The sequence below is a fragment of the Trichechus manatus genome, unplaced genomic scaffold (genome assembly GCF_000243295.1).
Source record: "Trichechus manatus latirostris isolate Lorelei unplaced genomic scaffold, TriManLat1.0 scaffold00018, whole genome shotgun sequence".
NCBI classification, from domain to species: Eukaryota; Metazoa; Chordata; class Mammalia; order Sirenia; family Trichechidae; genus Trichechus; species Trichechus manatus.
In genome coordinates, this window is record NW_004443954.1 from 4,038,358 (window position 1) to 4,066,144 (window position 27,787).

General features: G+C 37.5%; 1 protein-coding gene across 3 annotated transcripts in view; it reads left to right on the forward strand.

The window, feature by feature from the left end:
- STAU2 (staufen double-stranded RNA binding protein 2) overlaps positions 1 to 27,787 on the forward strand; it is a 372,566-nt gene that overhangs the window by 212,699 nt on the left and 132,080 nt on the right. The window contains exon 15 of one of the 3 annotated variants that reach the window (XM_012554441.2): positions 19,670 to 19,783. The exons of the other annotated variants lie outside the window; for them this stretch is intronic. Coding sequence (XP_012409895.1) covers positions 19,670 to 19,783 — 114 coding nt within the window. The remainder of the gene's footprint in view (positions 1 to 19,669; positions 19,784 to 27,787) is intronic. 3 annotated transcript variants of the gene reach the window in all.

Below are 27,787 nucleotides of genomic sequence, written 5' to 3' on the forward strand. Positions count from 1 at the left end.
AACCCCATAGGGTGGTTCTGCTCTGTCCTGTAGGGTCACTATGAGTTGGAATCAACTGGATGGCAGCAAGTTTTTGATTTATTGTTATGATTGGATTGAGGCCTCCCATTTTACTCTTTGTTTTTACTGTCTTTTTTTTTTTTTAAATAATATTTTATTGTGTTTTTGATGAAGGTTTATGTAGCAGTTTAGGTCCCCATTCAACAATTTACACAAGTTGTTCAGTGACATTCGTTATATTCTTCATGTGTGAGCATTCTCATTATTTCCATTCTGGTTGTTCTGTTTCCATTAATCTAGTTCCTTGCCCCCTTACATTCTCATCTTTGTTTTAAAGTAATTGTTGACCATGCTGTCTTAACTTTTTATAGTCTACTTAGATATTTTACTATTTCATATAAACTGCAATAATTTTGCAGTGAGATAGGTCCATTCCCCCCACCTAGATCCTTTATAATTGTCATATGTATTACAACTACATAGATTATAATCCCTACAATACAGTGTAATACTTTTTGCTTAAAGCATTCATATGTATTTTAAAAACATTAAGATGAAAACTGTGTTTTTATATATACCCACATGTTTCCCAGTTCTGGTACGTTTCATTTCTTTATAAAGATCTGAGTTTTCATCTAATACCATTTCCATTCAGCCTGAAGAACCTTCTTTAACATTTCTTGTAGATTTGGTCTACTGACAATGAATTCTTTTGGTTTTTATTTATGTGAAGTGTCTTTATTTCACTTTCATTCATGAAATATGTATTTGTTTTATGTAGAATTCTAGGTTGGTGGATTTTTGTCTTTTGTTTCTTTCTTTGTTTTTGAACTTTAAAGATGTAATTTCACTGTTTCTGGCTTCCATTGATTCTTTAGGGAAGTCAGACTTTCATATTGTTATTTCCCTGTATATAATGTGTTTTTACTCTGGCTGCTTTTAAGATGATCTATTTATGGATTTCAACAGTTTGACTAAGTGTGGTTTCCTTGGTATTTATCTTTCTTGGTGTTCCTGAGCTTCTTAAATCTGTGTATTTATTGTTTTCATCTAATTTGGAAAAATTTTGACCATTGTTTCCTCAAATAATTTTTTTGCTGCATTTTGTCTCTTCTGGGACTTCATTTACATGCATATTAGGCATTTTGATGTTGTCCCTCTGGTTATTGAGGCTTTATTATTTTTTTCAATCTCCTTCCTCTCTGACCTTCAGATTGTATAATATCTTTTGATCTATAAGTTCACTTACTCTTTTCTCTATCCTGTACATACAGTGAATTATTTTACCTTAGATATTGTATTTTTCAGTTCTAGGGTTTCCATATGATTTTTTATACCTTCTGTTTCTCTGTTGAGATTTCTTGTTCATTCTTTCATTACAAGCATATTTTCCTTTCCATCCTTGACTATAGTTATAATAGGTTCTTTAAACACTTTTCCTGCTTGTTCCAACATCTGAGATATATTGGATTTACTCTCTATTGGTTTCCCACCTCTTGAGTATGAGTCATCTTTTCCTTGTTCTGGGTCTAGCAGTTTTGGGTTGTATCCTGTTATGAATGATATATTTTAAAGACTCTGTGTTCTGTTACATTACTCTGAATATTTTTTTGAGTTTAGTTTTCTGAGGTAGTTAACCTGACTGGACTCAAACTCCAGACTTGTTCTCCACAGCCATGGGAAACAGTTGAAATCTGTGTTCATCTTACTACTAACTAGGCACCTTAGAGTCTGCTCCTTGCGTGTATAGTTCAGGAATCAGCCAGAGAATTGGGCAAAGTTTATATGCAGAATTCAGGATTCTCCCTCTGACTCTTGAAGCCAGTTTTCAAGTTTTCTATCTGAGTTTTAGCTATCCTACACCATGTCAACTGAGGCTTGCTCAAAGGTGAATATAATAAAGTTGTGAAAACAAACAAGAAAACAGTGCTATTTCCTTCTACAACTGGTGGGTTCGAACTGCTGACCTTTTGGTTAGCAGCCAAGTGCTTAATCATTGCACTGCCAGGGCTCCTTGGCAGGGTGGATAGTAGTCCATTTGCATGTAGGTATGAAATACAAAAGCCTGAACAGTTTAGGTTGAAAAATTAGGGGTTCAGTATTCAACATGTTGAGACTGAGGTGCCTATAAATACTGAGATGGAAATTTCAAATAGGTAGTTGGAACATATAGGCCTACAGCTCATGGAAGAGTTTCTGAGCTAGATATAGATATTTGGGAGTCATCAGCTTAGGGATGGATAGATATATTTACTCAGGGAAGGACTTGATAGTAATAAAAGAACTCAAGTAGGCCATAGACAGAACCTTGGGAAACATCACCATTTGAGCAAAGAAGTATAGGGAAAAAACAGAGAAGTGAATGGAGAACAAGGAGAAACTAAGAAGCCAAGAGAAGAGAAAGTTGAAGAAGAGAGAAATGAATCCACATTGTCAAATGCTGCAGATCATTCAGAGTTGGCATTTAGGAGGTTATTGCTGCTTGTTATAGTAGTTTCAGTGGAAACTGTAATGAAGGGAATGGTAGAAGAGAAAGTAGAGATAGTGATAGTAGTACTTCCTTGGAGTAAAAATTGTTGTTAGGTGCCATGGAGTTGGTTCCCACTCATAGTGACCCTCTGTACAGCAGTACAAAACACTGCCTGGTCCTGTGCCATCCTCACAATCCTTACTATGTTTGAGTCCATTGTTGCAGCCACTGTGTCAGTCTGTCTTGTTGAGAGTCTTCCTCTTTTTCACTGACCCTCTACTTTACCAGGCATGATATCCTTTTCCAGGGACTGGTCCCTCCTGATAACATGTCCAAAGTATGTGAGAGGAAGTCTTGCCATCCTTGCTTCTAATGAGCATTCTGGCTGTACTTCTTCGCAGACAGAGTAAAATAGAAATAGCTAAAAAATTATCTGTCATAGATGGTATTTGCTACCAATTTGGACTTCCAGGTTGAGCAGCAACTTGTTTCTTCTTAATTTTGCAAATCAGTTAGCATTTACTGATGTTGCTTGGTTCAAGTTTCTTGGTCCCCATTACTAGGTTGCCCATGAATATTATAATTTTTATAATATATTAATTTTTTTTCTCTAAAGCTCTGATTTAAGGAGTAACTTTTAAGTCCTCTTTTTCATGATACTTTGGATAAAGTTTCCAGGCTTTTATGCAAGAAAATTTTTTTCTGCATTCTATTTCCTTCCCATATCAGAGGTAGAAAGATTATAGCTTTGTATTTACCACATTGCCCCAGTATTTGTTCTGTATCTAATTAGGAGAAAATTTTGTCTCCACTGATCCCCTTCTCTTGTTCTCTGAAGATTCTTTTAGTATAGGATTGTAATACAGAGAAAAACTTAAGCTTGTGTATTATTTACCCTAATAGATTCTTGGCTCCTTTTAAAGTTTCCTTAATTCTGAGGCACCCAGGGTTTTCTTTCCTATTATTAATGCCCTTTAAAAAAAGTCTTAAGCATTTCTCAAGCTGAAAAAACTGAAGAAAAAATTCAAGCCTCAAAGGATTCTATGTGCAAAAAATCGAAAGCATCAAAAGAAGATGGAAAGAATATACAGTCACTGTACCAAAAAGAATTGATCAACACTTAACCATTTCAGGAGGTAGAAATGATCAAGAACCAATGGTTTGGAAGGAAGAAGTCTAAGCTGCACTGAAGGCATTGGTGAAAAACAAGACTCCAGAAATTGACAGAATACCAATTGAGATGTTTCAACAAACAGATGCAGTGCTGGAAGCACCCACTCATCTATGCCAGGAAATTCGGAAGACAGCTCCCTGGCCAACCGACTGAAGGAGGTCCATATTTGTGCACCTTCCAAAGAAAGGTGGTGCAACAGAATGTGAAAATTATTGAACAATATCAGTAATGTCACACACAGTAAAATTTTGCTAAAGATCATTCAAAAGCAGTTGCAGCACTACACTGACAGGGAACTGCCAGAAATTCAAGCTGGATTCAGAAGAGGATGTGGAATGTGGGATATCATTGCTGATGTCAGGTGGATCCTGGCTGAAAGCAGAAAATACTGGAAAGATGTTTACCTGTCTTTTATTGACTATGCAGAGACATTTGACTGTATGGATCATAACTAATTATGGATAACATCGCAAAGAATTGGAATTCCAGAACACTTAATCGTGCCTGTGAGAAACCTGTACATAGACCAACAGGCAGTGATTCATACAGAACAAGGGGATACTGCGTGGTTTAAAATCAGAAAATGTGTGCATTAGAATTGTATCCTCTCACCATACTTACTCAGTCTGTATGCTGAGAAAACAACCAGAGAAGCTGGGCTATATGAAGAAGAACGCAGCATCAGGATTGGCAAAAGACTCATTAACAACCTGCGATATGCAGAATGACACAACCTTGCTTGGTGAAAGTGAAGCTGACTTGAAGCACTTACTGATGAAGATCAAAGACTTCAGTATGAACTACCCTCAACACAAAACAAAAATCCTCACACCTGGACCAAAAAGCAACATCATCATAAACAGAAAAGATTGAAGTTATTGAGGATTTCATTTTACTTGGATCCACAATCAATGCCCATGGAAGCAACAGTCAAGGAATTAAATGACGTATTGCATTGGGCAAATGTGCTGCAAAAGACCTCTTTAAAGTGTTAAAAAACAAAGATGTCACCTTGAGAACTAAGGTATGTCTGATCCAAGCCATAGTATTTTCAGTCACCTCTTATGCATGCAAAAGCTTGACAATGAATATGGAAGTCTGAAGAAGAATTGATACATTTGGATTATGGTGTTGGTGAAGAATATTGAATATATCATGGACTGCCAGAAGAATGAACAAATCTGTCTTGGAAGAAGTACAGCCAGAATGCTCTTTGGAAGCGAGAATGGCGAGACTTCATCTCGCTTACTTTGGACATGTTATCAGGAAAGACATCATACTTGGTAAAATAGAGAGTCAGCAAAAAAGAGGACGACTCTCAATGAGATGGATTGACACAGCGGCTGCAACAGTGGGCTCAAGCATAGCAATGATTGTGAGGATGGCACAGTAATGGGAAGTTTCATTCTGTTCTACATAGTGTTGCTATGAGTTGGAACCAACTAGACAGCACCTAACAACAACAACAAAAATTTTTTAACTTACAGAAAGGAAAATAGTACAAAGGTTAATACTAATTTTTTGTATTGTGCTTTAACTGAAAGTTTATAGTTCAAGTCATTTTCTCATACAAAAATTTATACACATATTGCTATGTGACCCTAGCTACTCTCTATATAATGTGACGGCACACTCCTCCTTCCCACCCTGGCTTTCCCGTGTCCATTTAACCAGCTCCTGTCCCTTTTTGCCTTCTCATCTTGCCTCCAGACAGGAGCTGCCCATTTAGTCTTATGTATCTACTTAAGCTAAGAAGCACTGTCTTCATGAGTATCATTTTAAGTCCCACAGTCCAGTCTAATCTTTGTCTAAAGAGTTAGCTTCGGGAATGCTTTCAGTTCTGGGCTAATGGAGAGTCCTGGGACCATGTCTTCTGGGGTCCCTTCAGTCTCAGACAGACCATTAAGTCTGATCTTTTTACTAGAATTTGAGTTCTGCACCCCACTTTTCTCCTGCTCCATCAGGGACTCTGTTGTGTTCTCTTGTCAGGGCGGTCATTGGTGGTAGCTGGACATCATCTAGTTCTTCTAGTCTCAGGCTGATAGAGTCTCTGGTTTATGCAGCCCTTTCTGTCTCTAGGGCTAATGTTTTGTGTCTTTGGTGTTCTTCATTCTCCTTTACTTCAGGTGGGTTGGGACCAATTCATGTATCTTTAGATGGCCACTCACTAGCTTTTAAGACCCCAAACACCACTCACCAAAGTGTGATGCAGAACATTTTCTTAGTAAACTTTGTTATGCCAATTGACCTAGATGTCCCCTGAAACCATGGTGTCCAGACCTCTGCCCCTGCTACTGTGTCCCTCAAAGTGTTTGGTTGTATTCAGGAAACTTCTTAGCTTTTGGTTTAGTCCAGTTGTGCTGACATCCCCTGTATTGTGTGTTGTCCTTCCCTTCACCTAAGATAGTTCTTATCTACTATCTAGTTAGTGACTACCCTTCTCCCTTCCTCCCCACCCTCGTAACCATGAAAGAATGTTTTCTTCTGTGTTTAAACCTTTTCTTGAGTTCTTGTAATAGTGGTCTCATACAATATTTGTCCTTTTGCAACTGACTAATTTCACTCAGCATAATGCCTTCCAGATTCATCCCTGTTATGAGATGTTTTGCAGATTCATCATTGTTCTTTATTGTTGCGTAGTATTCTATTGTGTGACTATACCATAATTTGTTTATCTGTTCGTCTGTTGATGGGCACCTAGGTTGTTTCCATCTTTTTGCCATTGTGAACAGTGCTGCAATGAACATGGATGTGCATATATCTATTCGTGTGACGACTCTTATTTCTCTAGGATATATTCCAAGGAGTGGGATTGCTGGATCCTATGGTACTTCTAGTTTTTTAAGGAAGCCCCAAATCGATTTCCAAAGTGGTTGTACCATTTTACATTCCCACCAACAGTGTATAAGTGTTCCAGTCTCTCCACAACCTCTCCAACATTTATTATTTTGTGTTTTTGGATTAATGCTAGCCTTGTTGGGGTGAGATGGTATCTCATTGTAGTTTTAATTTGCATTTCTCTAATGACTAATGATCATGAGCATTTCCTCATGTATCTGTTAGCCACCTGAATGCCTTCTTTAGTGAAGTGCCTGTTCATATCCTTTGCCCATTTTTTAATTGGGTTATTTGTCTTTTTGTTGTTGAGGTTTTGCAGTATCTTGTAGATTTTAGAGATTAGACGCTGATTGGATTTGTCGTAGCCAAAATTTTTTTCCCAGTCTGTAGGTTGTCTTTTTATTCTTTTGGTGAAGCCTTTTGATGAGCTTATGTTTGATTTTTAGGAGCTCCCAGTTACCTAGTTTCTCTTCTGGTATTTGTGCATTGTTGCTTATGGTTTGTATTCTGTTTATGCCATGTTTAGGGCTCCTAACATTGTCCCTGTTACTTCTTCCATGATCTTTATCATTTTAGATTTTATATTTAGGTCTTTGATCCATTTTGAGTTAGTTTTTGTGCACAGTGTGAAGTATGGGTCTTGCTTCATTTTTTTGCAGATGAATATCCAGTTATGCCAGCACCATTTGTTAAAGAGACTGTCTTTTCCCCAGTTGGCAGACTTTGGGCCTTTGTCAAATATCAGTTGCTCATAGGTGGATGAATTTATGTCTGGATTCTCAATTCTGTTCCATTGATCTACGTGTCTGTTGTCGTACCAGTACCAGGCTGTTTTGACTCCTGTGGCGGTATAATAGGTTCTAAAACCAGGTAGTGTGTGGCCTCCCACTTTGTTCTTCTTCTTCAGTAATGCTTTACTTATCCGAGGCTTCTTCCCTTTCCATATGAAGTTAGTGATTTGTTTCTCCATCTCATTAAAAAATGCCATTGGAATTTGGATAGGGATTGCATTATATCTGTAGACCACTTTGGGTGGAATTGACATTTTCACAATGTTGAGTCTTCTAATCCGTGAGCAAGGTATGTTTTTCCACTTTCGTAGGTCTCTTTTTGTTTCTTGCAGTAGCGTCCTGTAGTTTTCTTTGTATAGGTCTCTTATGTCTCTGGTTAAATTTATTCCTAAGTATTTTATCTTCTTGGGGGCTATTGTAAATGGTATTGATTTGGTGATTTCGTCTTCAAAGTTCTCTTTGTGGGTGTAGAGGTATCCAACTGATTTTTGTGTGTTTATCTTGTATCCTGATACTTTACTGAAATCTTCTGTTAGTTCCAGTAGTTTTCTTGTGGATTCTTCAGAGTTTTCTGTGTATAAGATCATATCATCTGCAAACAGTGATACTTTTACTTCTTCCTTACCAATTTGGATGCCATTTATTTCTTTTTCTAGCCTAATTGCTCAGGCTAGGACCTCTACCACAGTGTTGAGTAAGAGTGATGATAAAAGGCATCCTTGTCTGATTCCCGTTCTCAAGAGGAATGCTTTCAGACTCTCTCCATTTAGGATAATGTTGGCTGTTGGCTTTGTATAAATGCCCTTTATTATGTTGAGGGATTTCCATTGTATTCCTCTTTTACTGAGAGTTTTTTTCATGAATGGGTGCCAGACTTTGTCAAATGCCTTTTCTGCATCAATCTATAAGAACATGTGGTTCTTATCTTTTGTTTGATTTATGTGATGGATTACATTGACTGTTTTTCTAATATTGAACCATCCCTGCATGCCTGGATCATGGTGAATTTTTTTTTTTTTTTTTAATGTTGAATTCTGTTGGCTAGAATTTTGTTCAGGATTTTTGCATCTATGTTCATGAGGGATATTGGTCTGTAAATTTTCTTTTTTGTGTATCTTTACCAGTTTTGGTATTGGGGTTATGCTGGCTTCATAGAATGAGTTTGTGAGCATTCCATCCTTTTCTATGCTCTGTGATACCTTTAGTAGTAGTGGTGTTAACTCTTCTCTGAAAGTTTGGTAGAATTCTCCAGTGAAACCATCAGGGCCTAGGCTTTTTTCGTTTGAAGTTTTTGAATTATCTTTTCAATCTCTTCTTTTTTTATAGGTTTATTTAGTTGCTCTACCTCTATTTGTGTTAGTTTAGGTAGATAATGTGTTTCCAGAAATTTGTCCATTTCCTCTGGGTTTTCAGATTTAAGAGTACAATTTTTTGTAGTATTCTGTTATGATTCTTTTAATTTCAGTTGAGTCTGTTGTGATATCGTCCATCTCATTTTGTAATCGGATTATTTGCTTCCTCTCCTGTTTTTCTTTTGTCAGTTTGGCCATTGGTTTATCAATTTTGTTGACCTTTTCAAAGAACTAGCTTTTGGTCTTGTTAATTCTTTCAATTGTTTTTCCATTTTCTATTTCATTTAATTCTACTCTTATTTTTATTATTTCCTTTCTTCTGTTGCCTGAGGTTTCTTTTGCTGCTCTATTTCTATTTGTTTGAGTTTTAGGGTTAATGTTTTGATTTTGGCCCTTTCTTCTTTTTGGATATATGCATTTATTGCTATAAACTGACCTCTGAGCACTGCTTTTGCTGTGTCCCAAAGGTTCTGGTAGGATGTGTTTTCATTCTTGTTTGAGTCTACGAATTTCTTTATTCCATCTTTAATTTCTTGTATAACCCAGTAGTTTTTGAGCAAGGTGTTGTTCAGTTTCCATGTGTTTGATTTTTTTTCCTTGTTTTTTCTGTTATTGATTTCTGCTTATATGGCTTTATGGTCAGAAAAGATGGTGTGTAATATTTTGATGCTTCAGATTTTGTTAAGGCTTGCTTTATGGCCTAATATGTGGTCTGTTCTGGAGAATGTTCCATGCACGTTTGAAAAGAACGTATACTTGGCTCCTGTTGGGTGAAGTGTTTGGTATATGTCTATGAGATACAGTTGGTTGATTGTAGTATTTAGATCTTCCGTGTCTTTGTTGAGCTTCTTTCTGGATGTTCTGTCCTTCACCGAAAGTGGTGTGTTGACGTTTTCTACCACTGTTGTGGAGCTGTCTATCTCTCTTTTCCATGCTGTTAGAGTTTGTTTTATGTATTTTGGAGCCCTGTCATTGGATGCATAAATATTTATTATACTTCTGTCCTCCTGGTGTATTGACCCTTTAATCATTATGTAGTGTCCTTCCTTATCCATTGTGGTGGATTTTACTTTAAAGTTATTTTCTCAGAGATTAATATTTCCACTCCTGCTCTTTTTTGAGTGTTGTTTGGTTGATATATTTTTTTCCATCCTATGAGTTTTAGTTTGTGTCTTTAAGTCTAAGGTGTATCTCTTGTAGGCGGCATATAGACAGATCATATTTTTCAATCCATTCTGCCATTCTCTGTCCCTTTATTGATGCATTTAGTCCGTTTACATTCAGCGTAATTATTGATAGGTATGCATTTAGTCCTGTCATTTTATTTGTGTGTGTGTGTGTGTGTGTGTGTGTGTGTGTGTGGTTGACAGTTTCTTTGTTCCACTTAATTTTCTGTACTAAGTCATTTTTCTTTATGTATTGTTAATATTAATTTCTGTAACCATAGTATAATTATCAGAACCAGGAAATTAATGATGACAAAATACTATTAACTAGTCTACAGATCTTATTCAAAATTTACCAGTTTTTCTACTAATGCCCTTTTTCTTTTCAAGGATCCAATCCAGGATCCCACATGGCATTTAGCTTAATGTCTCTTGCAATTATTAACAAGTCTTCAGGTTTTCATGACCTTAACATTTTTGAAGAGTACTGGTCAGTTATTTTGCAGAATGTTCTTCAGTTTGATTTTGTCTGATGTTTTCTCATGATTAGCTTTAGATTATTCACTTTTGGTAAGAATACCACCTAAGTAATGTTGTGCCCTTCTTTTTGCCCTTTACACTTTCCTGTTTACAATATAGTTGTTTTAAATATTTTTTCTACATGCATTGAAAACCACTTCAGTGTTATAATTTTTGTCTCAAAGATCAAACATATTTTAGAAAGTTTTAGAGGAGAAGGGAAGTCTATTATATTTACCAATATTTTACTCTTTCCTGTGTGTTTTCTTCCTTCTTGATGGAGTTCCAAGCTTCTTTCTTTCCAGGCTTCTTTCTTTTATCATTTTTGTTTGTTTGTTTCAAAAACTGAGCCATTCTTTTAGGGTAATTCCGCTGGCAAAAAAAAAGAAAATTTCATAGTTTTTCTTCATTTGTGAATGTCTTGATTTCCTCTTTTTTTATTAAAGATGTTTTTGCTGGATATAAAATTCTGTGTTGATGGTTCTTTTCCTTCAGCACTTAAAAGTGTGCCAATTCTTTTTGGCCTCCATGGTTTCTGTTGAGAAATCTACTGTAATTCTAATTGTTTTTCTTTATAGGTCGGAATATTTCTTTCTCTTTAGTTTTCAGAATTTTGATTATAATGTGTGTTGGTATGAATTTCTTTAGATATATCCTGTTTGGGATTTGCTCAACTTCTTGAATCTTTACGTTTATATCTTAAGCCAAATTTGGTAAATTTTTAGCATTATTTCTTTGAATTTACCCACTGTGTCTTCTCTTCCTGGCACTCTGATGCCACAAATGTTAGGTCTTTTGTTATGGTCCCACAGGTTCTTAAAACTCTGTCCATTTTTTTCCTCAGTCTCTTTTCTCTCTGTTGTTCAGACTGGCCAATTTTTAATTTCCTGTCTTCAGGTTCACTGATTCTTTCCTCTTTCTGCTCCATTCTGCCGTTCAGCCCATTCCTTGAGTTTTTGATTTTGGTTATTGTATTGCTCAGTACAAGCAGTCCCCAGGTCCTGAACAAGATCCATTCCTAACTGTATCTTTAAGTCTTCAAGTTGAACTTGTTGGTAAGTCAGAACAGATGTGTATGGTTCTTATTTAGCCTTACTTTAGTGCAAGAAAAGGCTTGATTCATTTTCAGTGATTTAAAATCTGCATGTGCAGCAAGTAAAAAGTAGGGATACGTTCAGTAGTTTCAAACTGAGGGCAAATTTACATAACATTAAAGGGCAAGTATGAGTTGTCTGTAAGTTGGACATTTGTAAGGGGGGGACTGCCTGTACTAAAAATTTCAATTTGGATTTTCTTTATATCTTCTCTCTTTGCCGACATTATTTTTCCTTTGTTTCAAGCATGTGTGTAACTGTTTATTGAAGCATTTTTATGATGGCTGTTTTTAAAAACTTGTCAGATCTAACATCTGTGTGATCTTCGTGTTGGCATCTGGTGATTGATTTCCTCATTCAGGTTGAGATTTTCCTGGTTCTTGGTATGATTAATGATTTTGAAGTGAATCCTGGACATTTTTGGTAGTATATTAAGTGACTCTGGATTTCATTTACATTTTTTGTGTTTATAGGCCCCCTCTAACATCACACAGCTGAACAGTAGGGACACCACTTTGTTACTGCCAGGTGTGGGTGGACGTTCATGTTCCCAACTTAACCTTTGTTGACATCCTGGTGGAGGGAGGGGGCAGTTACCACTGTGCAGTGTTGGAAGTACTGACCCCCCACTATGCCTCTCCTGACTCCACCCCAGCATGGAGGGCTGGGATACCTCATTATTACCAGGTGGGAACAGAAGTCCAGGCTCCCCACCTCGCTGTCTTTTTTTGGGTCCACTGACATTCTGGGAATGGGAAGCTCTTTACTGCCCAACAGGGATGAAAGTTCAGGTTCCCCGCTTGGCCTTCTCTGTTACTGCCCCAGTGGTGGAGGAGTTGGGACACCTTATTACAGTCTGGTGAGGATGGAAGTCTAGACGCTCCAGTTGGCCTTTGCTGCTGGGGTAGGGGTGGGATTGCCATTTTGTTCTATGGTGTTTGGCTGGAGTGGGGCAGTTGTTGTCTAAATGTTTTCTTCTAGCTAGGTTATCCCTTTCCTGGTCATTTGTCTAGGAAAGCAAGCTTTTCTTAGGGCTTTTTTTTTCTTCCTCTGCACTCATTGGCATTTCTGGGTTGCTGGTTTCTGTAGCACCCATTCTGGAATGTATGAGGCAAAAAGAAAATCCAGGAACTCAGCACCATATTGGTCCTCACGTCCCAGGGTCTCTAGGCAGCCTGACTTCTCTCCACCTTTCAGAATCTTCTTATGTTTGTTTTGTATGTAATGTCCAGGTTTTTTAGTTAGGAGAAAGAATAAGGAAAAATATGTCTAGTCCATCTTGTGTGGAAGCAGAAGTCATGAATGATTTGAAATCATGAATGTAACTATATTTTAAAGATAAGTATATATGTTTCTAAAATCTGTAATTCCTCGGTAGAAAGCACCATATTCCAATATTTTTGTAAAAATTAATTAAATGCCATTGTTAACAAAACTATTATTTAATGAAAAGACTTATAAAGGCTGTGGTATCCATTTTTTGAAGTGATACTCAATATAGTAGATTTTTAATACATGAAAAGTAGTGAAGTTTACCCTATTGAGGGAAGAGTTTGCATTAGTTTAACTTTGTCAATATATTGACTGACTATATCACTGTAATTTTCCTTTTCCTTTAGAAAAAGTTTTCCTTGTTAAAAAGTCTTTTTTTTTTTCTAAGAAATTCTTCTAGATTTTAATTTGGTTTGTTATAATAAATGGATGGCTGTATATGGGTATGTCAGAACATGAATACACACTGCAAGAGGGGGACGTTCCTTTCCCAGTAGACATGAAATTGATTGTTATAAATAACTTAGTGCCTTCCTTTGATGGAAATGTAAAACTAAGATAACTCTGTGTGTGTGTGTGTAATTTATTTACATCCTAATTAGCCACCTCCCTAGGCCTTCACTGGGATAGTCAGTGGAAACTGAAGAGCTAAGAAGTGTTGGACAAACATAAAGAATGCAGTTATCACCCTAACAATGCTGTCAACACATCTGTTGTTGCCTTTGTTAGACAATTTTTATCTGTGGCTTTTCCTGGAAATAAGCCTTCATACATCGCTGCCGGATTTTGTACACTAAATATAGGCATGTAATTTTCAAAGCTTATGCCAAGCATAGAATTTCTCAAAGAGAGAAAAGATAATTACAAGTTGAGTCTCAGTCTGTGTAATGTGTTTCCATTCATTCACTTAACTTTTAGAGACATTAATGTGACAAGCATATTGCATGCAGAGTAAAACAAGATTACCCATACAGTTAGAACACTGGTACATAACTGAGCATGTTAATTATATGTTGACATTTTAGTTACAAAGGAGTTGATTTTACTTATGAAAGGGATTGGGGGAAAAAAAAACTTCAGAGAAAGTCAGTAACAGACATTAGTCCACGGTAATATAAATAATAATTAATTCTTATATACTTTGTCATACCTTTTATTTTATTACATCATTATGAGATGTGTTGTAATAAGAATATCACATATATTAAAATGCTAACCATGAACCAGACACTACTGTAAGTTCATTTCATGGACAAACTGATTTTACTTTTTGTAAGTTAGTTCATTAGTTATAAATAGAACTAACATAATGCAGGTTTGTACCTTTGAGCATAGTTAACCCAAATAAGCACTGATTATTTACATGCCATCAAGTGATCTAAAAAATAGTTAAGAAATGTTCAATAGTCAACTTAATTTACTTATTATGTCAATATTTATGAAACAAAACTGTCGCATGCCTTGCCAAGAACAGGCTATTTTGTGTTAACAGAGATTTAAGTTTTTTATACCGCTGGTTTGCAGACTGCAAGAATCAGACGTGTTTTGAATATCCTTAGATTTAGTGTTAAACTCTCGCTCTTTAGCTCCTTGCTGTCTTTGTTCTTCCGGGCGGGGGTTTCTATACAGTAGCAACAGTGGAATCTCTGCCTGCTGCTGTGAAGTAGACTCTGGCTAAATGAACCTGAGATGGTGTAACCAAATGTATGTTTTCTTGACGCTGATTGTGTTCTGTACCGCATATAAATTTATGTACAGGCCTCTATCGTTCCTTAATGATCTAACAAGCAACTCTTTTTAACCACAGGTCTTTTTCACACCCTCCTCATTTTTATCCCACAGGGATAACCATTAAAAACATCTGACAGACAGGCAGTTCACCAGTTCCCTGCTGAGATTAGTAAAATAGTTAGTAGTCCTGCCACATCAAGGAACTCCAGCCCTGCAGGAAACAGTATGATTCAACTTGTTTTGGAGGTAGGGGGTAGGGAATTTAAATTTTCCTTTGAATGACCCCTCGTTTTCAAATGGGTATATAAACTTCACATACCTAGCTTTATATGTAATTTACCCTAAGGCTTATAAAGATATTTGTATTATTTTTTCCTTAAATTATATGAATAGTTGAAGTGCTTAGAGCCTTTCCTTTCAGGAAAAAGAAATCTCTAAAAGGCAAGATCAATGTCAGAATGCAGTAGTGTATTATCTTATCTGGGTTGATACGATTACAAATCAAATTAGTAAACTTATTTTAAAATAAAATTGTTACAGATTTGCAAACTTCAAAGGAAGCCATGTTATTTAGTTCACAAAGGTTGAAATTTCTGACCTAGCTTTTAGTGGAACAATTTTTGTAAATCTATGCAGTAAGATACAAAATGTAAATTTATAATAGTTGGTGGTGTTATAAATCCCCAAGATGCACTAAGGCATTATGAAAGTCAAGATTGGCTGCTTATATTTTAGAGTACTAAAGTGAAATGATATGATTTATAAACAATACATTTTAGAGAAAACGTTGTTGTTGTTAGGTGCCATCTAGTCGGTTCTGACTCCTAGTGACCCTGTGTACAACAGAACGGAACATTGCCAGGTATTACGTTATCCTTACAATTGTTGCTACGTTTGAGCACATTGTTGCAGGCACCACTGTGTCAGTCCATCTCATTGAGGGTCTTCCTCTTTTTCGTTGACCCTCTACAAAGTCAACATAAGAAATGACTTCTGTAATCTTTTAAAATTGCCTTTATTCATTTTTGTTTCATCAAAATCAAGGTCCTGTGACATTAGTATATTGGAATTTTTAGGACCACATTTGTCAAAACACGCTGCTTTGTTCTAGCAGAAAGATTTTGCCCTTTCAATCTTGAAGATTTGTGCATTAAGAACATAATGGGACTTTATTGCCCTACTTATTTCAACCTGGTGTTCTAAGATTCCTGACTCCTGCTGATGCTTTGAGTCATAGGAAGCATTTTTAGATTTAAAAGGATGAATTTCAAAATGCTATTTTTTTGAAATTCAGTTTTATGAATTCTAATGCTTTTATTTCCAAGAAGAAAATACATAACTGAAGAGAGCCACATCAGACTTGCTTTTATTAGAGTAAATGGTTATATACTGAAAGTGTGGATCTTTCTTAGGGCTTTTATCAGCATATTATTATTTTTTGTTTAATCCAAAATTGAGTCCTTCTCAAGTAATAGTTTCATATATTTTTTTCACATATTCTTATCTGGTTTACTGGGCAGTATCAATTGATTTTATATTCCTCTGTTCATCCCTTTCCTCCATGCTGTCAAATCTTTCATTCATGTTCTTTTGTTGTTCCTAAAAAAACCAAAACAGTTGCTGTCGAGTCGATTCCTACTCATAGAGACCCTATAGGATAGAGTAAAACTGCTGCATAGAGTTTCCAAAGAGTGGCTGATGGATTCGAACTGCCGACCTTTTGGTTAGCAGCTATAGCTCTTAACCACTGCGCCACCAGGGCTCCTCTTTTGCTATCTCTTTGGCAAATTCCATAACTTTCTGGTTATCTTTAGTATTTAGAAGTCTGGTCCAGTTCGGTGTAAAACTCCATGCTCATATCCCTCCATTGCACACTAGCTGTTTTGACTCGAGACCTGGAGAAAGATTGTGTACATTGATCTCTTTTCTCTTCCTCTCACTCAGGGTGAGGTGGGGGCTTGACCTGGTTCTGAGACACCTTCTTGCACAGTCCACCTCCGTTTTATGGCCTAACTCCTCTGGTGCTGGGAGGCTTGGCGGGGGACTGGTGTCACCTGTTAGTAGGGGAAGGTGCCACTCTTAGCTCAACCTGGTTTTGTCCACTGCTGGTTTCCATGTGGATAAAGCTTGTGATTTTCGTGGGGCAGTGTTCAGTTTTTCCCCAGCTCCGCCTGTCCCAGAGGGGCAACCATGTTTCCTTTGGGTGTTAGCAGTGGTCCATGCTTCTAACCCCCTCTGTCAGTGGGATGTCACTTTGGTTGGCCTGAGTCACCCCTTTGGCTTCTGCTGAAATTCTTTCAGACCCTCAAGGGCCACGGAGATCTGGGGTGAGCATGTTTCCCTTAATCTTTGTTTTTTTCAGGTATATTATTTCCCTAAGGCTCCTTCAGCAAGCTCTCAGAAATCTCTAGGCCCAGTCTCTATACTCATATGCTTCCAAACTGCCAGGGACATACATCAGACAGTCAAGATTTTTTTTCAAAGGGGGCTCACAGATCTCTCAGCAAGCCTCCAGCCAGGGGATGAAATGTAAGTCTCCCTTTTGTACAGGTACAGCCACTCTCTCTAAGTTATCTCTTAGAACTAGCCCCTCACTGGAAACACTGTAATCCTCATAAGGCTGACGATCCCAATTCCCTCCCTCCACCTCCCCCTCCATTGTGCCTATGTGATTCTTTCTGTTTGGACCAGTTCCGCTGACTCTTACAGAGGGGGTTAGGGAAGGGAATAAGGCCTAGCCCTAATGTTGGCAGCTCTTTTAGAGTTCCTCTTGCTGTTGGCCGTGGGTCCTGGTGACAATTCTGGGGCAATAAGAAAAATCCCACTGGGATTAGGTTCTTTTATAGAAAATTCAGTGGCTTAGACAAAATAGACGTTTATTTTTCATTCCCATAAAGGTCCATAGGCTTGCAGTCCAGAACTGATATGATAGTTTGGTTCCATGAAGTCCTCAGGGACCCGGGTTCCTTCCAGCTCACCACTCTACAGTCTTTAGTTCAATCCTTGTCCTCATGGTCAAATATGGCAGCACTCATATTCCAAGCGGCAGGTTGACGAAATGGGTAAAGAGGAAGAGCAAAAGACACGCATCTGAGTCTCTTTTAAAAGTTTCTAGGAAGCTGCCAAAGAATTCTTTCATTTACAGTCTACTTAGTCATAGGTCTAGTCGTAGCTACAAGGAAGCCTGGGAAGTACGACCTTTATTCATGGCATTCAAGTGCCCAGCTAAGAATTACCGTGGAGAAAATACTGGAAAACAGCTAGCAGTCTCTGTTACATTTACGACATGTTGTAAAGTCTTTGGAGCTATGTGCTAACTTGCACCTTTATATTTATCTTTTATATATGAGTTGCGTATGTACAACAACATCGAATATCTTTAGGACACTATGTATATATATATATATATATACACACACATATGTATATATATAGTTTTGTGAGCTCACAGTGGATACAGTTAAAATAAAAGTTAAATATTTCAGTAATAGTATCCCACTAACTGATGGAAATGGAGTCGGAAGCTTATCTTTTCTACTGTAATTCTCTTGTGGCATTTTTGTCCTTTCTAATTGTCGTTTCTGTAGGAGAAGAAGTAGAACAGTAATAAGTTAGCTGACAGACAAGCTTGCTCACTGTCACTTTGTGTATTTAGGAGAATGCCTTGTCTCTCATAGACACTTTCAATTGATGTCAAAAAGGTTTTATTTTACTAAATTAAAGAAGAGCATTTTTACAATAGCACTATATCAGACATAATATTTTAACTGTACCATAAAAGACTGTGAACTGTAACTATTATAGCATCACCACTTACTGGCTTTTGCATAAACCTCTTGTTAGTTTGATTTTTTCCCCATCATATCTAGCCAAAGCATAGTAAACAACACTTCCACATTCCTGAACTGATATACACCAAGGGAGCTTTTCATTTGCTCAGGAAGTAGAGCACGGCAAATTGGAACCATTCTCAAATCTTTTTCCCCAAAGTTAACTTGGAAAAAATATTTTTATAACAAAATCGTTAAAGTTCTTTGGAAACAGGGTTTTGTATATTGACTTTATTTGAGCTCTAAACTACTTCTGTGGATTCCTAGGAAGAAGTTTTCCTACCTCCGGGGAAACTGATGACCATTCTTAATAACTCTAATGGTTTAACAAAGTTGAATTATTGAACTATTAGACTGGGATTCATATTGCTGTATTTTTCAGTCAGATGTATATTATACATGACAAAATATATGTGGACCATGATTATAATCTATATACATCACCTGTAATCATGCATATAGACATTGTGCAGCAATTAGAATAAAACCTCAATCAACTAATATTATGTTTTAATTTTCTTCCTCACAAATTCAAGATTTTCACCCAAGCGTTTATCCTAAATCTATACATATTTAACAAATTGAGTAAGTTATAGCTAATAAAACCAGTTTTCCCTCTAATTAGTGTGACTTTCATTCCATTCTATAGGCGTGTTTTCATTAATTTATCACAAAAGCAACACTATTAGCTTAGAATTAAAAACTGCTTTAAAGAACTTTTTGAAAGTGGTAGATAAATGAAAGGATGGAAAATTTCCCAATGCCGCCTCCCACCCCATACACTCTGTCTCTTCTGTGGAGCATTTTACCATGTGGTTTTAATAATGGTTGTATTTAATAACTAAAAGAAAAATAATTTTGTAGTAACTTTATTTGGTGTCCACATTACAAATCAGTTTAATTCAGTTTGATTATGATGTCAAAATTTCAAGTAGAACATGATACAGTAATGTATATTTAACAGTGGTTTTATAGGGACTATAATATAATATAGAAATAGAAAAATGTCACCCCCAATTAAGTGGCAATCACATACACACAGAGTCAAAGATGAGAGAAAATTCAAGTTGACAAAGTTTCATCAGCATCAAACGAACTTTGACTTGTCTGTACCCTTGAGCCCTTTGTGCATTATGCGTTATGAAAAGCTGGACCTTAAAGATCAGTATAGCATTTAGTAGTAGACTTTTCTACTAGCTATGAATGTAAAGCACTTTTCCCAAACTCCCTTAAAACCTCAAGCATATTTAAAATGGAATTAGTAGGTTTTCCATAGATACTGGAGGCTCCTGTACAGTTTTAAATATTTGAGGTTTGTTTTGCATAAATTATTTGCTTATTTCTTGAAACCTAGACCCATTAAGAAAGGACCTGTTGTGCTTGGCTCCCTCTTAAAAGTGGTGTTCAGAAGATTGCGTGTGTTCTGTTATAGGTCCACTACTGTGATAGACAAAGTGGCAAAGAGTTTGTGACCTGTCTGACATTAGCCCCTGTGCAGATGACTTTCCATGCTATTGGAAACTCCATTGAAGCCAGCCATGACCAGGTATAACATGCTACTGTCATTTTGCTGCGTTATGGCCCAGCTAAGAAATCAGGGACCATCAAAATGGAAGCCACGCACACACATACAGCTTTGCTTTCCATAATGCATTATCCATTAACACAATTTGCTAGACTTGAAAAATCAAAATTGTTTGTGTTGGGAAATTATATCAATTTAGGAGATTTAAATTACTTTAGACTTCTAATTTGCCATTCATTATTAGTTTAAGTATAGAATTTTCTTATAAGGAAGAAAGAATTGTCCTACAGGTTATTTTTAATAATGAAACATGGGAGGACAGTTCAGCAGAACAATGTAGATGCACTGCAGTCTCACTACAATGTACCACTTGATTCTGTTGAAGAGACTTTAGCATCATAGGATGTATATAAAATAACATACGAACTTTAAGATCTATTAACTTAGTCCCAGATTTCGGATATTACTGATATGAAGTTCCAGTGTTGTTGTTTTTACTTTTAAAGCTTTATTTCTGAAATAGAGCTGAAAATCTGAAAAGTACGTTGTTTCTTAATAAACAAATTGCTTTGATTGTTTAGAGAGTAGCTTGAGAATACATCCAGTTTGCAAGATAATATACATTTTCAGTCAAATCATCATCATATTAGACTAATGATCTAGGTCATAGAATTTCTAACTTGGAGTCAGAGTAAATACACAGTTTACTGTATGACTAACCAGCTATGCTTTCTGAATTAACCACTCACATACAGAACAATCATAACCCACTTTCATGTCCATTTCCTGATAAATTTGAGGAATTCTAATAGTCTTGTCTGCCTAATCTTTTTTCCTTCTGAGTACTGCTTCTTTCATGGAGAGAACAAAAGAGTGTATCTTCTTAAGCACGTGATTTATTATTGACCAACTCCAACAGGACCTAGAAAAACATTTGTAAGAGCACAACTCTGTAGTCCACAATGTCTCAAACACTCTTGGTTTCCAGTAATCATATGTTGATTGCTGGCTTATTATGGTGTTCAGGACAGGGTATCTAACTGGTGGTCAGAAAATTGGAGTTTGCGGAATTAACCATGGCATAAATTAGCTATGTCTACTTGAGGGGATTATGTCACCTCCTTGGGAGTCTGTTTCCTGGAATAGTTAATCGAGAGAGTTGGAATAGGTGACTTTCAAGATCCATTCCAGTACTAATGTGTTATGATTCTATAACAGATTGTTCTGTCATACTAATACAGTGCTTCCTGTTCCTGGTTGAGTGAGCCCAGCCAATAGTGAAGTCATATCATGTTGATCTGGAAAGCAGCTTAGAGATCACTCCAGTGCTTCTCAGGTTTTCACACTGAAGCACGCCCCAGGTGCAGAAGACAGTGCAGTTGGGATCTGAGGGGCATGGCCCCAAGTAGCTTACAGAGTATTGTATTTCCCTGTAGAAAGCTATATAATTTAGCTATATGCTGGGTGCTAAGGATAATTGGTGAGACTGTTAGACATGGTTCCTGCCCTCCTGGAGCTTACAGTGTAGCAGTTCCACCCTTTTGAACGTTTGGCAAGTATAGCCACCTCTGTAATTCTGTATCTGCTCATGGCAGAAGGAAACAGCAAGAGCAGCATGGGATACTCACTCAGCCAAGATCTCTCCGTAGGCTGAGCAAAGACATGAAAAAGTGCTGTGGTATACCACACACTTGAGAAGAACAGCCCGCCATTAGCAGAAGGACAAGTGGCTATAAAAGAGCACTGGACTGGGAATCAAGACTAGGATCGGAGCCAACTTTGCCATGAACTAGCTATGGGACCTTGTCTCTTCACCTCTTTGGGGCTTTGCTTCTTTGTGTAAAATGAGGGGGCTGGTGCAGGTTTGTGCCAGGTCTGTGTCCCAAAGTGCTCAAAGTCCAGTGCTACTGTTAGCCATTCGACACCTTTACACATGAGGAAAAGGCACTCTTGCAAGGCATGTTACTGCTACCTGCTATCCAACAGAAAATTGTTGTAATAGACAAATCCACAATAACTTCAGTGCTAATGGTGCCCCCTAGAGGTGTGCAGTGCACAGCCTGCACTCCAGTACTTAATACTGTATCTGTAAGGAATGTCAATTTTACTCAATGGTAAGTAAATAGAAACATTATTTTTATATTAATGCAAAAACAAAACTGGTATAGGTAACGAATTTGTATGGATTTTTGAGACTTTTAGGATATATTGCTAATAGTTGAATGGATGAATGAGTGAATGACTAGGTCCATGACAACAACGATCATCCTGTACATATACTTTGGTTGCCCCTGAGGTACAAGGTGAGGTGGGCATGTGATTAGTGCTCCCCCTTTGTACTTGGATAATTGGGCTCCCTGAGAGGAAAAAACAGAGTAAACCTCTGCCCCACACCCGCTGGCTTTTCTGCGTTGTGTTGCCTTTACCCCCTTTTCTTCCTGAGAGTCTGTCTCAGCAAAAGGTACTTGTTTACCATACCAACAGCCTAAACCTGACCTCAGGGTGGAAGAATGGACCACTAACTGCTTTTTCATGCATTAACTAACAAATATTAGTAAATGGGGAAACATTTTAAAGCAAGAAAAATTGTGATCTTTTTTTAAAAGAACTTCCATTCTTAATACATTCGAACCAGTGCAGTTGGAGCAGACAGAGTAAGTATTCTGAGAGGGAAAATACAAAATTGAGAGGAAGTTTGTATGAAACTGAGATAATTCTTACCTTTGTAGAAAATGAAGGTGAGAAGTGGAAGGGCTCTGTAGTCTGGAGCCTGTATAGCTTATCTTATCTGTGTGAATTGAACCCTGGGAACCTGGTGGAGACTGCGTGTATTATCCAGCGCACTCACTAATTGTGGTAATGGCTAGCAGGACAGGGACCGTTAAGTGTAACTGCTGTATCAAAGGTTAGTACAGACATGCAAAGTGTTTAGAGGAAAGGTTAAATATCATCTAAATGCTGATGGCATCCAAGTGTGTGGAACTCTTGCTTCTCCACCTCCGCCTACCAAATCTGTCTCTCCCTCCTCCCCTATCTTTTCCTTTCCTCCTGGTGATGGCACCACCATCCACCCCATTGCTCCGGCCGAGCACCTTGCAGCCATCCTTGACTCATCTCTCTCCCTCATGTGCTCCATCCAGTCCCAGGATCTCTTCCTCTAAAATACAGCTCCTCCAACGTTGCCATTCTAGTTTAAGTTACCATCATTTTAAATCCAGTTGACTTCAGTAGCCTTTAAACTGATCCTTTTTCTACTTTTGTTCTAGTATGGTCTGTCTTCCACACAGTAGCCGAAATGACTTTTAAGTTAATCAGAGCACATTACTCAACTGCTCAAAACCTTCCAATGGCTTTGGTTTACAACATCCAACATTTTTGCTATGGCACACAATGCTGTGTGTGACTTGGCCCGACTGCCTCTCCACTTTCAATTCCTACCACCCTCCTGTTTGTTCTCTGTGTTCCAGTCTCACTGGCCTCCTTACTCTCAACGTTGTCACTTGCATTATGGTCGGTGAAAGAAACCAGACTCAACAGGCTGATTCCTTTTATATGACATTCTGGAAAAGGCAAAACTATAGGAATCGATAACAGATCAGTGAGTGCCAGGGGTTGGGGGTAGAGGAAGGCATTTGCTACAGATGGGCTTGTGGGAATTTTTTGGGGTGATGGGAAAGTTCTACATCTTGACTGTGGTGGTGGTAATACAGCTGTATGCATTTGTCAAACTCAGAACTGTACGCTAAGAAGGGTAAGTTTCACTGTATGTGGGTTATACCTCAATAAACCTAACTTAAAAAAAAGACATTTCTTTCTTTATTGGTTACTCATATGGTGCATTGACTCCAAGGAAATGTGGAAGATGACATCCCTTTCCTCTCTGTACTCTCTCTATTGGAACCACCTTGGAATGCACTAAATTTAACTCAAAACCTGGTTTAGAGTTCCCGTGAGTGCCAGCAATTAGTTAAGCCTGCTTCACACGTCCTAGAGTCATTATTACTCTCCAAAAAATGGTCTGCGGGCCTGTAGTCTAGAGATTTCATTTGGGAAGTAAGAATTCTCAGCTAGTCAGTGGACAGTTGGTCAGGCTGGTGTTGTTTGGAGGTCCTGATGGGGTCTGGGTGAGTGTTCCACATGGGTTTGCCTTATTCATCACCACAAATGCTTTTGATACTGTAAATCCACATTAGTTTAGAATGTTTAATTATCTAGAATAAAAACAGTAGTTTCAATTCTCAGATACTAATTTCTTCAGCAAACGTGTTTACTGAACAACTATGTGGCGAATACTGCACTATATAACGGAGCATTCAAGTATAACCAATAGTTTCAGAATTCAGTGAGCCAATAATCTTGTGAAATTTAACAATAGAGTGTCATATGGTGGTTTCAATGAAGAATCGCCATTCTCATTTACTGAGTAAATAACACATTTATTTTTTAAGATTGAGCTAGTGAGGGTTTTGCTTAATATATTTCAGAATACCCTTAATATATTTCAGGAAATTAAATTTATATTTCATAAAAGCAAGATCCTTAATAGTAGTGCAGAAAGGTTTTTGGAATCTTCTAACAGTATAACTCACCAAATATTTTTTACTCTCTCCTCTGACACTCATTCTACATCTTCCTTCATCATTTTCAGATGTAACTGAGTTCTACTTCCTCTCTGTCTCTTGTTTTGGACACCAGTCACCTTCTAGTTACAGCCCCCAAATCATAAGCTTTCTTCTGTGTCTTTATATTTTCTTTTCATTTATCTTCATTCGGACTGCCTCATCGGTTTCACTAAGATTGACGAGGCCCAGAGGGTAGGCATAGGTTAGTAGAAGTACTAGAACTTAATTTCTAGTTATACTTTTATCTCTGCCTACCTATTTTGTTCATGTTAGCTGTGGGACTTACTTGCTTCATATAAATAAAAGGATAAATTAATAAAATCAACCAACTAACCAAACACACGAACTAGCCATAAAGTATAACGTACTTGTATTTGCTGTAATCTAACTTCTAGACACAGAGTAAAATTATCACGTAGAGTAAATGCAAGTGAAAATTTAACACATACTTAGAATCATAGAACCAACAATTCTAGAAGGGGAAACAAACAGAAACTAAAATTATTGTGTTTACTATGTACCAGATATTGTACTAGGCTGTAAATACACTATTTTGCTTAATCCTTGCAGTAACTCTATGTGGTATAAACTGTAGCCGTTGTTAATATGCTTCATTTGCTACATTACCTTTAAGGGTTTGTGCCCAAATTAGTAAAATCAAGCTGTGTTATTGCCAGTGTGTTTTCCTTGACTAGGATTTGACTGAGACCTCTCAATGAAATGACAACGTACATGATAAACACAGATCTAACGGGCATTCTGTTCTACTTTTAATTAACTAAGTTCTGCTCCTAGGTTATTTTCTAATTGCTTAAAAGTCTCTTTACCTGAGTAATTATGTCATAAATGTCTTATACTTGTGTTTTAAAACTAAAAGAAAGGAAAAAGCTTCATATGTATCATACGAATATATTCTCACAACAATCATATATTGATTGAGCATAGACTGGGTACAGAACAGTTGCCAGTTCTTGTACTACATGGTCCTAAATGAGAATACCAGTGATCCTTTGCCCTTGAGATGATATCTAGTGGAATGTATCAGCTAGGATACTTCTGGCTACAAGTAACAGAAAACCTGACTCATACTGACTTAAATAATAAGGGAACTTATTATCTCACACAGAGGAAGTTCAGAAAAAGGGTGAGCTCCAGGGTCAGTTGATACAGTAGCTCAGTGATGTCGACAAGGCGTTATTCCAACTTCTTAGCTCTGCCATCCTCCCCTTCATTGTCTGGCTCATGGAAAGATGGCCTCAGTTCTCTGTGCTACATGCAGTACAGTCACATCCAAAAGACGAAAGATCTGGTCTTGTGACTTTAGGGGCAAAGACATCTGTGTTAGGAACTCTTCCCATCATCTTTCCTTCACAGCTTATAGGCCTGGGTTGAGTTGATCACATGCCCATCTCTAAACTGGTCACTGGCAAGAGAAATGAGGTCACTGCTCGTTTAAGTGATTGGGGTGAAATAATTGTCAAGGAATCAACTACAAGGACATGAGGAATGAGGTACCACATGTATAATTTTAAAATTTTTTTAGTAACCACATTTTTAAAAAAAATCAAGTGAAATTAATTTTAATAATACGTTTTATTTAAGTCAGTGTATCTATAATATCATTTCAACATATTAATGAGATAATTTACATTTTTTTCATACTAAATATCTTTGAAATCTGATATCCAGTTTATGTTGTCAGCACATCTCATTTTGGATTAGCTGCATTTCAGGTGTTCAGTAGCTACGTGTGTTTTGGACAGCACAGGCCTGCAGGATGAAATCCAAGGATATTATGATTTGGCCCCTGTAGGGTTGCTATGAGTTGGAATCGACTCAACAGCAATGGGTTTGGTTTTTTTAATGTCTCCAACCTCATTCTTCACCATTCACCCTGTACCTAACCAATACCCACGATTTCTGCTCTAGCAGTTCTGAGTTACCACATCTGAAGCACTCTTGCATCTGTGGCTTTGCCTGTGCTATTCCTTCTGCCTGCCCCATTCTCTCCTTGCTCATAAGTGAGACTTTAATTGTTGTATCCATCAGAGCCAACCAGAATGTCACTCCAGCCAATAAGCCTTCCCCAAACCGGTACCCACTTGCCATCGAGTTGATTCTGACTCTGGACGACCCCATGTGTGTCGGAGTAGAACTGTGCTCCGTAAGATTTTCAGTGGCTAATTTTTTGAAGGTAGATCACTAGGCCTTTCTTTCGAGACATCCCTGGGTGAACTTGAACCTCCAACGTTTCTGTTAGCAGCCGGGCATGTTAACATTGTGCGCCACCCAGGGACTCCCCCAAACCTGTAGAGGGAGTTAAAATTCTCACTCTTGTGCTCCATCTACACTTTTTACATTATGCTATTTTTACCCTTACCGAACTGTTTCCCATTCAAGTTTCTTTAGCCAGTGGGCATTAACCTCTGAGGTTCTGGGCAGTGTCCTATTCACCTTTGTATTCTCTGTCTGCGCTCTGGCACTTAGGAGGTACTCAATACATGTTTATTGGATGGAATTAAATTGGATTTCTAAAAAATTAGAATAACTTGGAGTTGGTAGGATTAGTGAGAGAATTAGAATCTTTGGCCCAGTATACTTTCTCCGCTGGTGGCCCTATAGGGTATTTTTTCTGAAAAGACCCCAGTACTTTGGAACACTCACCTCAGAGTATTCACACACTCTGAATACATACAGCTGTCCTTAGGAATCTATCTTTTATCTCCTTCCTCTTACTGATGTATTTGTAACTTTTAATTTCTCTAACCTATCATGCATATGAGTACTTCCTTCTCAGTGCCCCAGGTTACCTGCTTCAATTTCCATGGGCCGTCTTCTGCTTCTAGCATTCCACAGTGTAGGATATAAGCCATTGAATAGCATTGTTTGTGGCTGCATTCCTCAGAATCTAAAGAGGCATGAACTTCATAGGTTTGAGCAATAATTGCCCAAGAGAAAGCTTTTTATTAATATCAAAGACATACTTAAGTTCCATTGCATAATAACAGACCACTTATCATTCTAGAGATAAATACAATAGGGTTCTGGAGTTCTTTATGTTACATAGATTCAGTACATGATTTGACATTCAGCTGCTTGGCTTGTTACACATACCAAACCACAGTGCTGAGTGCTGTCAACAGATGTGGCAAGAAAGAGGATGATCACTACCCATGGGCAGCTTCTAGTGGGCCCTGGAGCTGCCAAAATTCAAAATACAAATTATTGTTATTTACTTTTTATGAAATAGGCTGTTAAATGTGATACATCCAAAAGATATATCAATTTTTTTTTAAGATTTTTTTTTTTTTTATTGTACTTCAGGTGAAGGGTTACAGAACAAATAGTTTCTCATGAAACAGAAGTACACATGTTGTTTTATGACATTGGTTAACAACCCCAC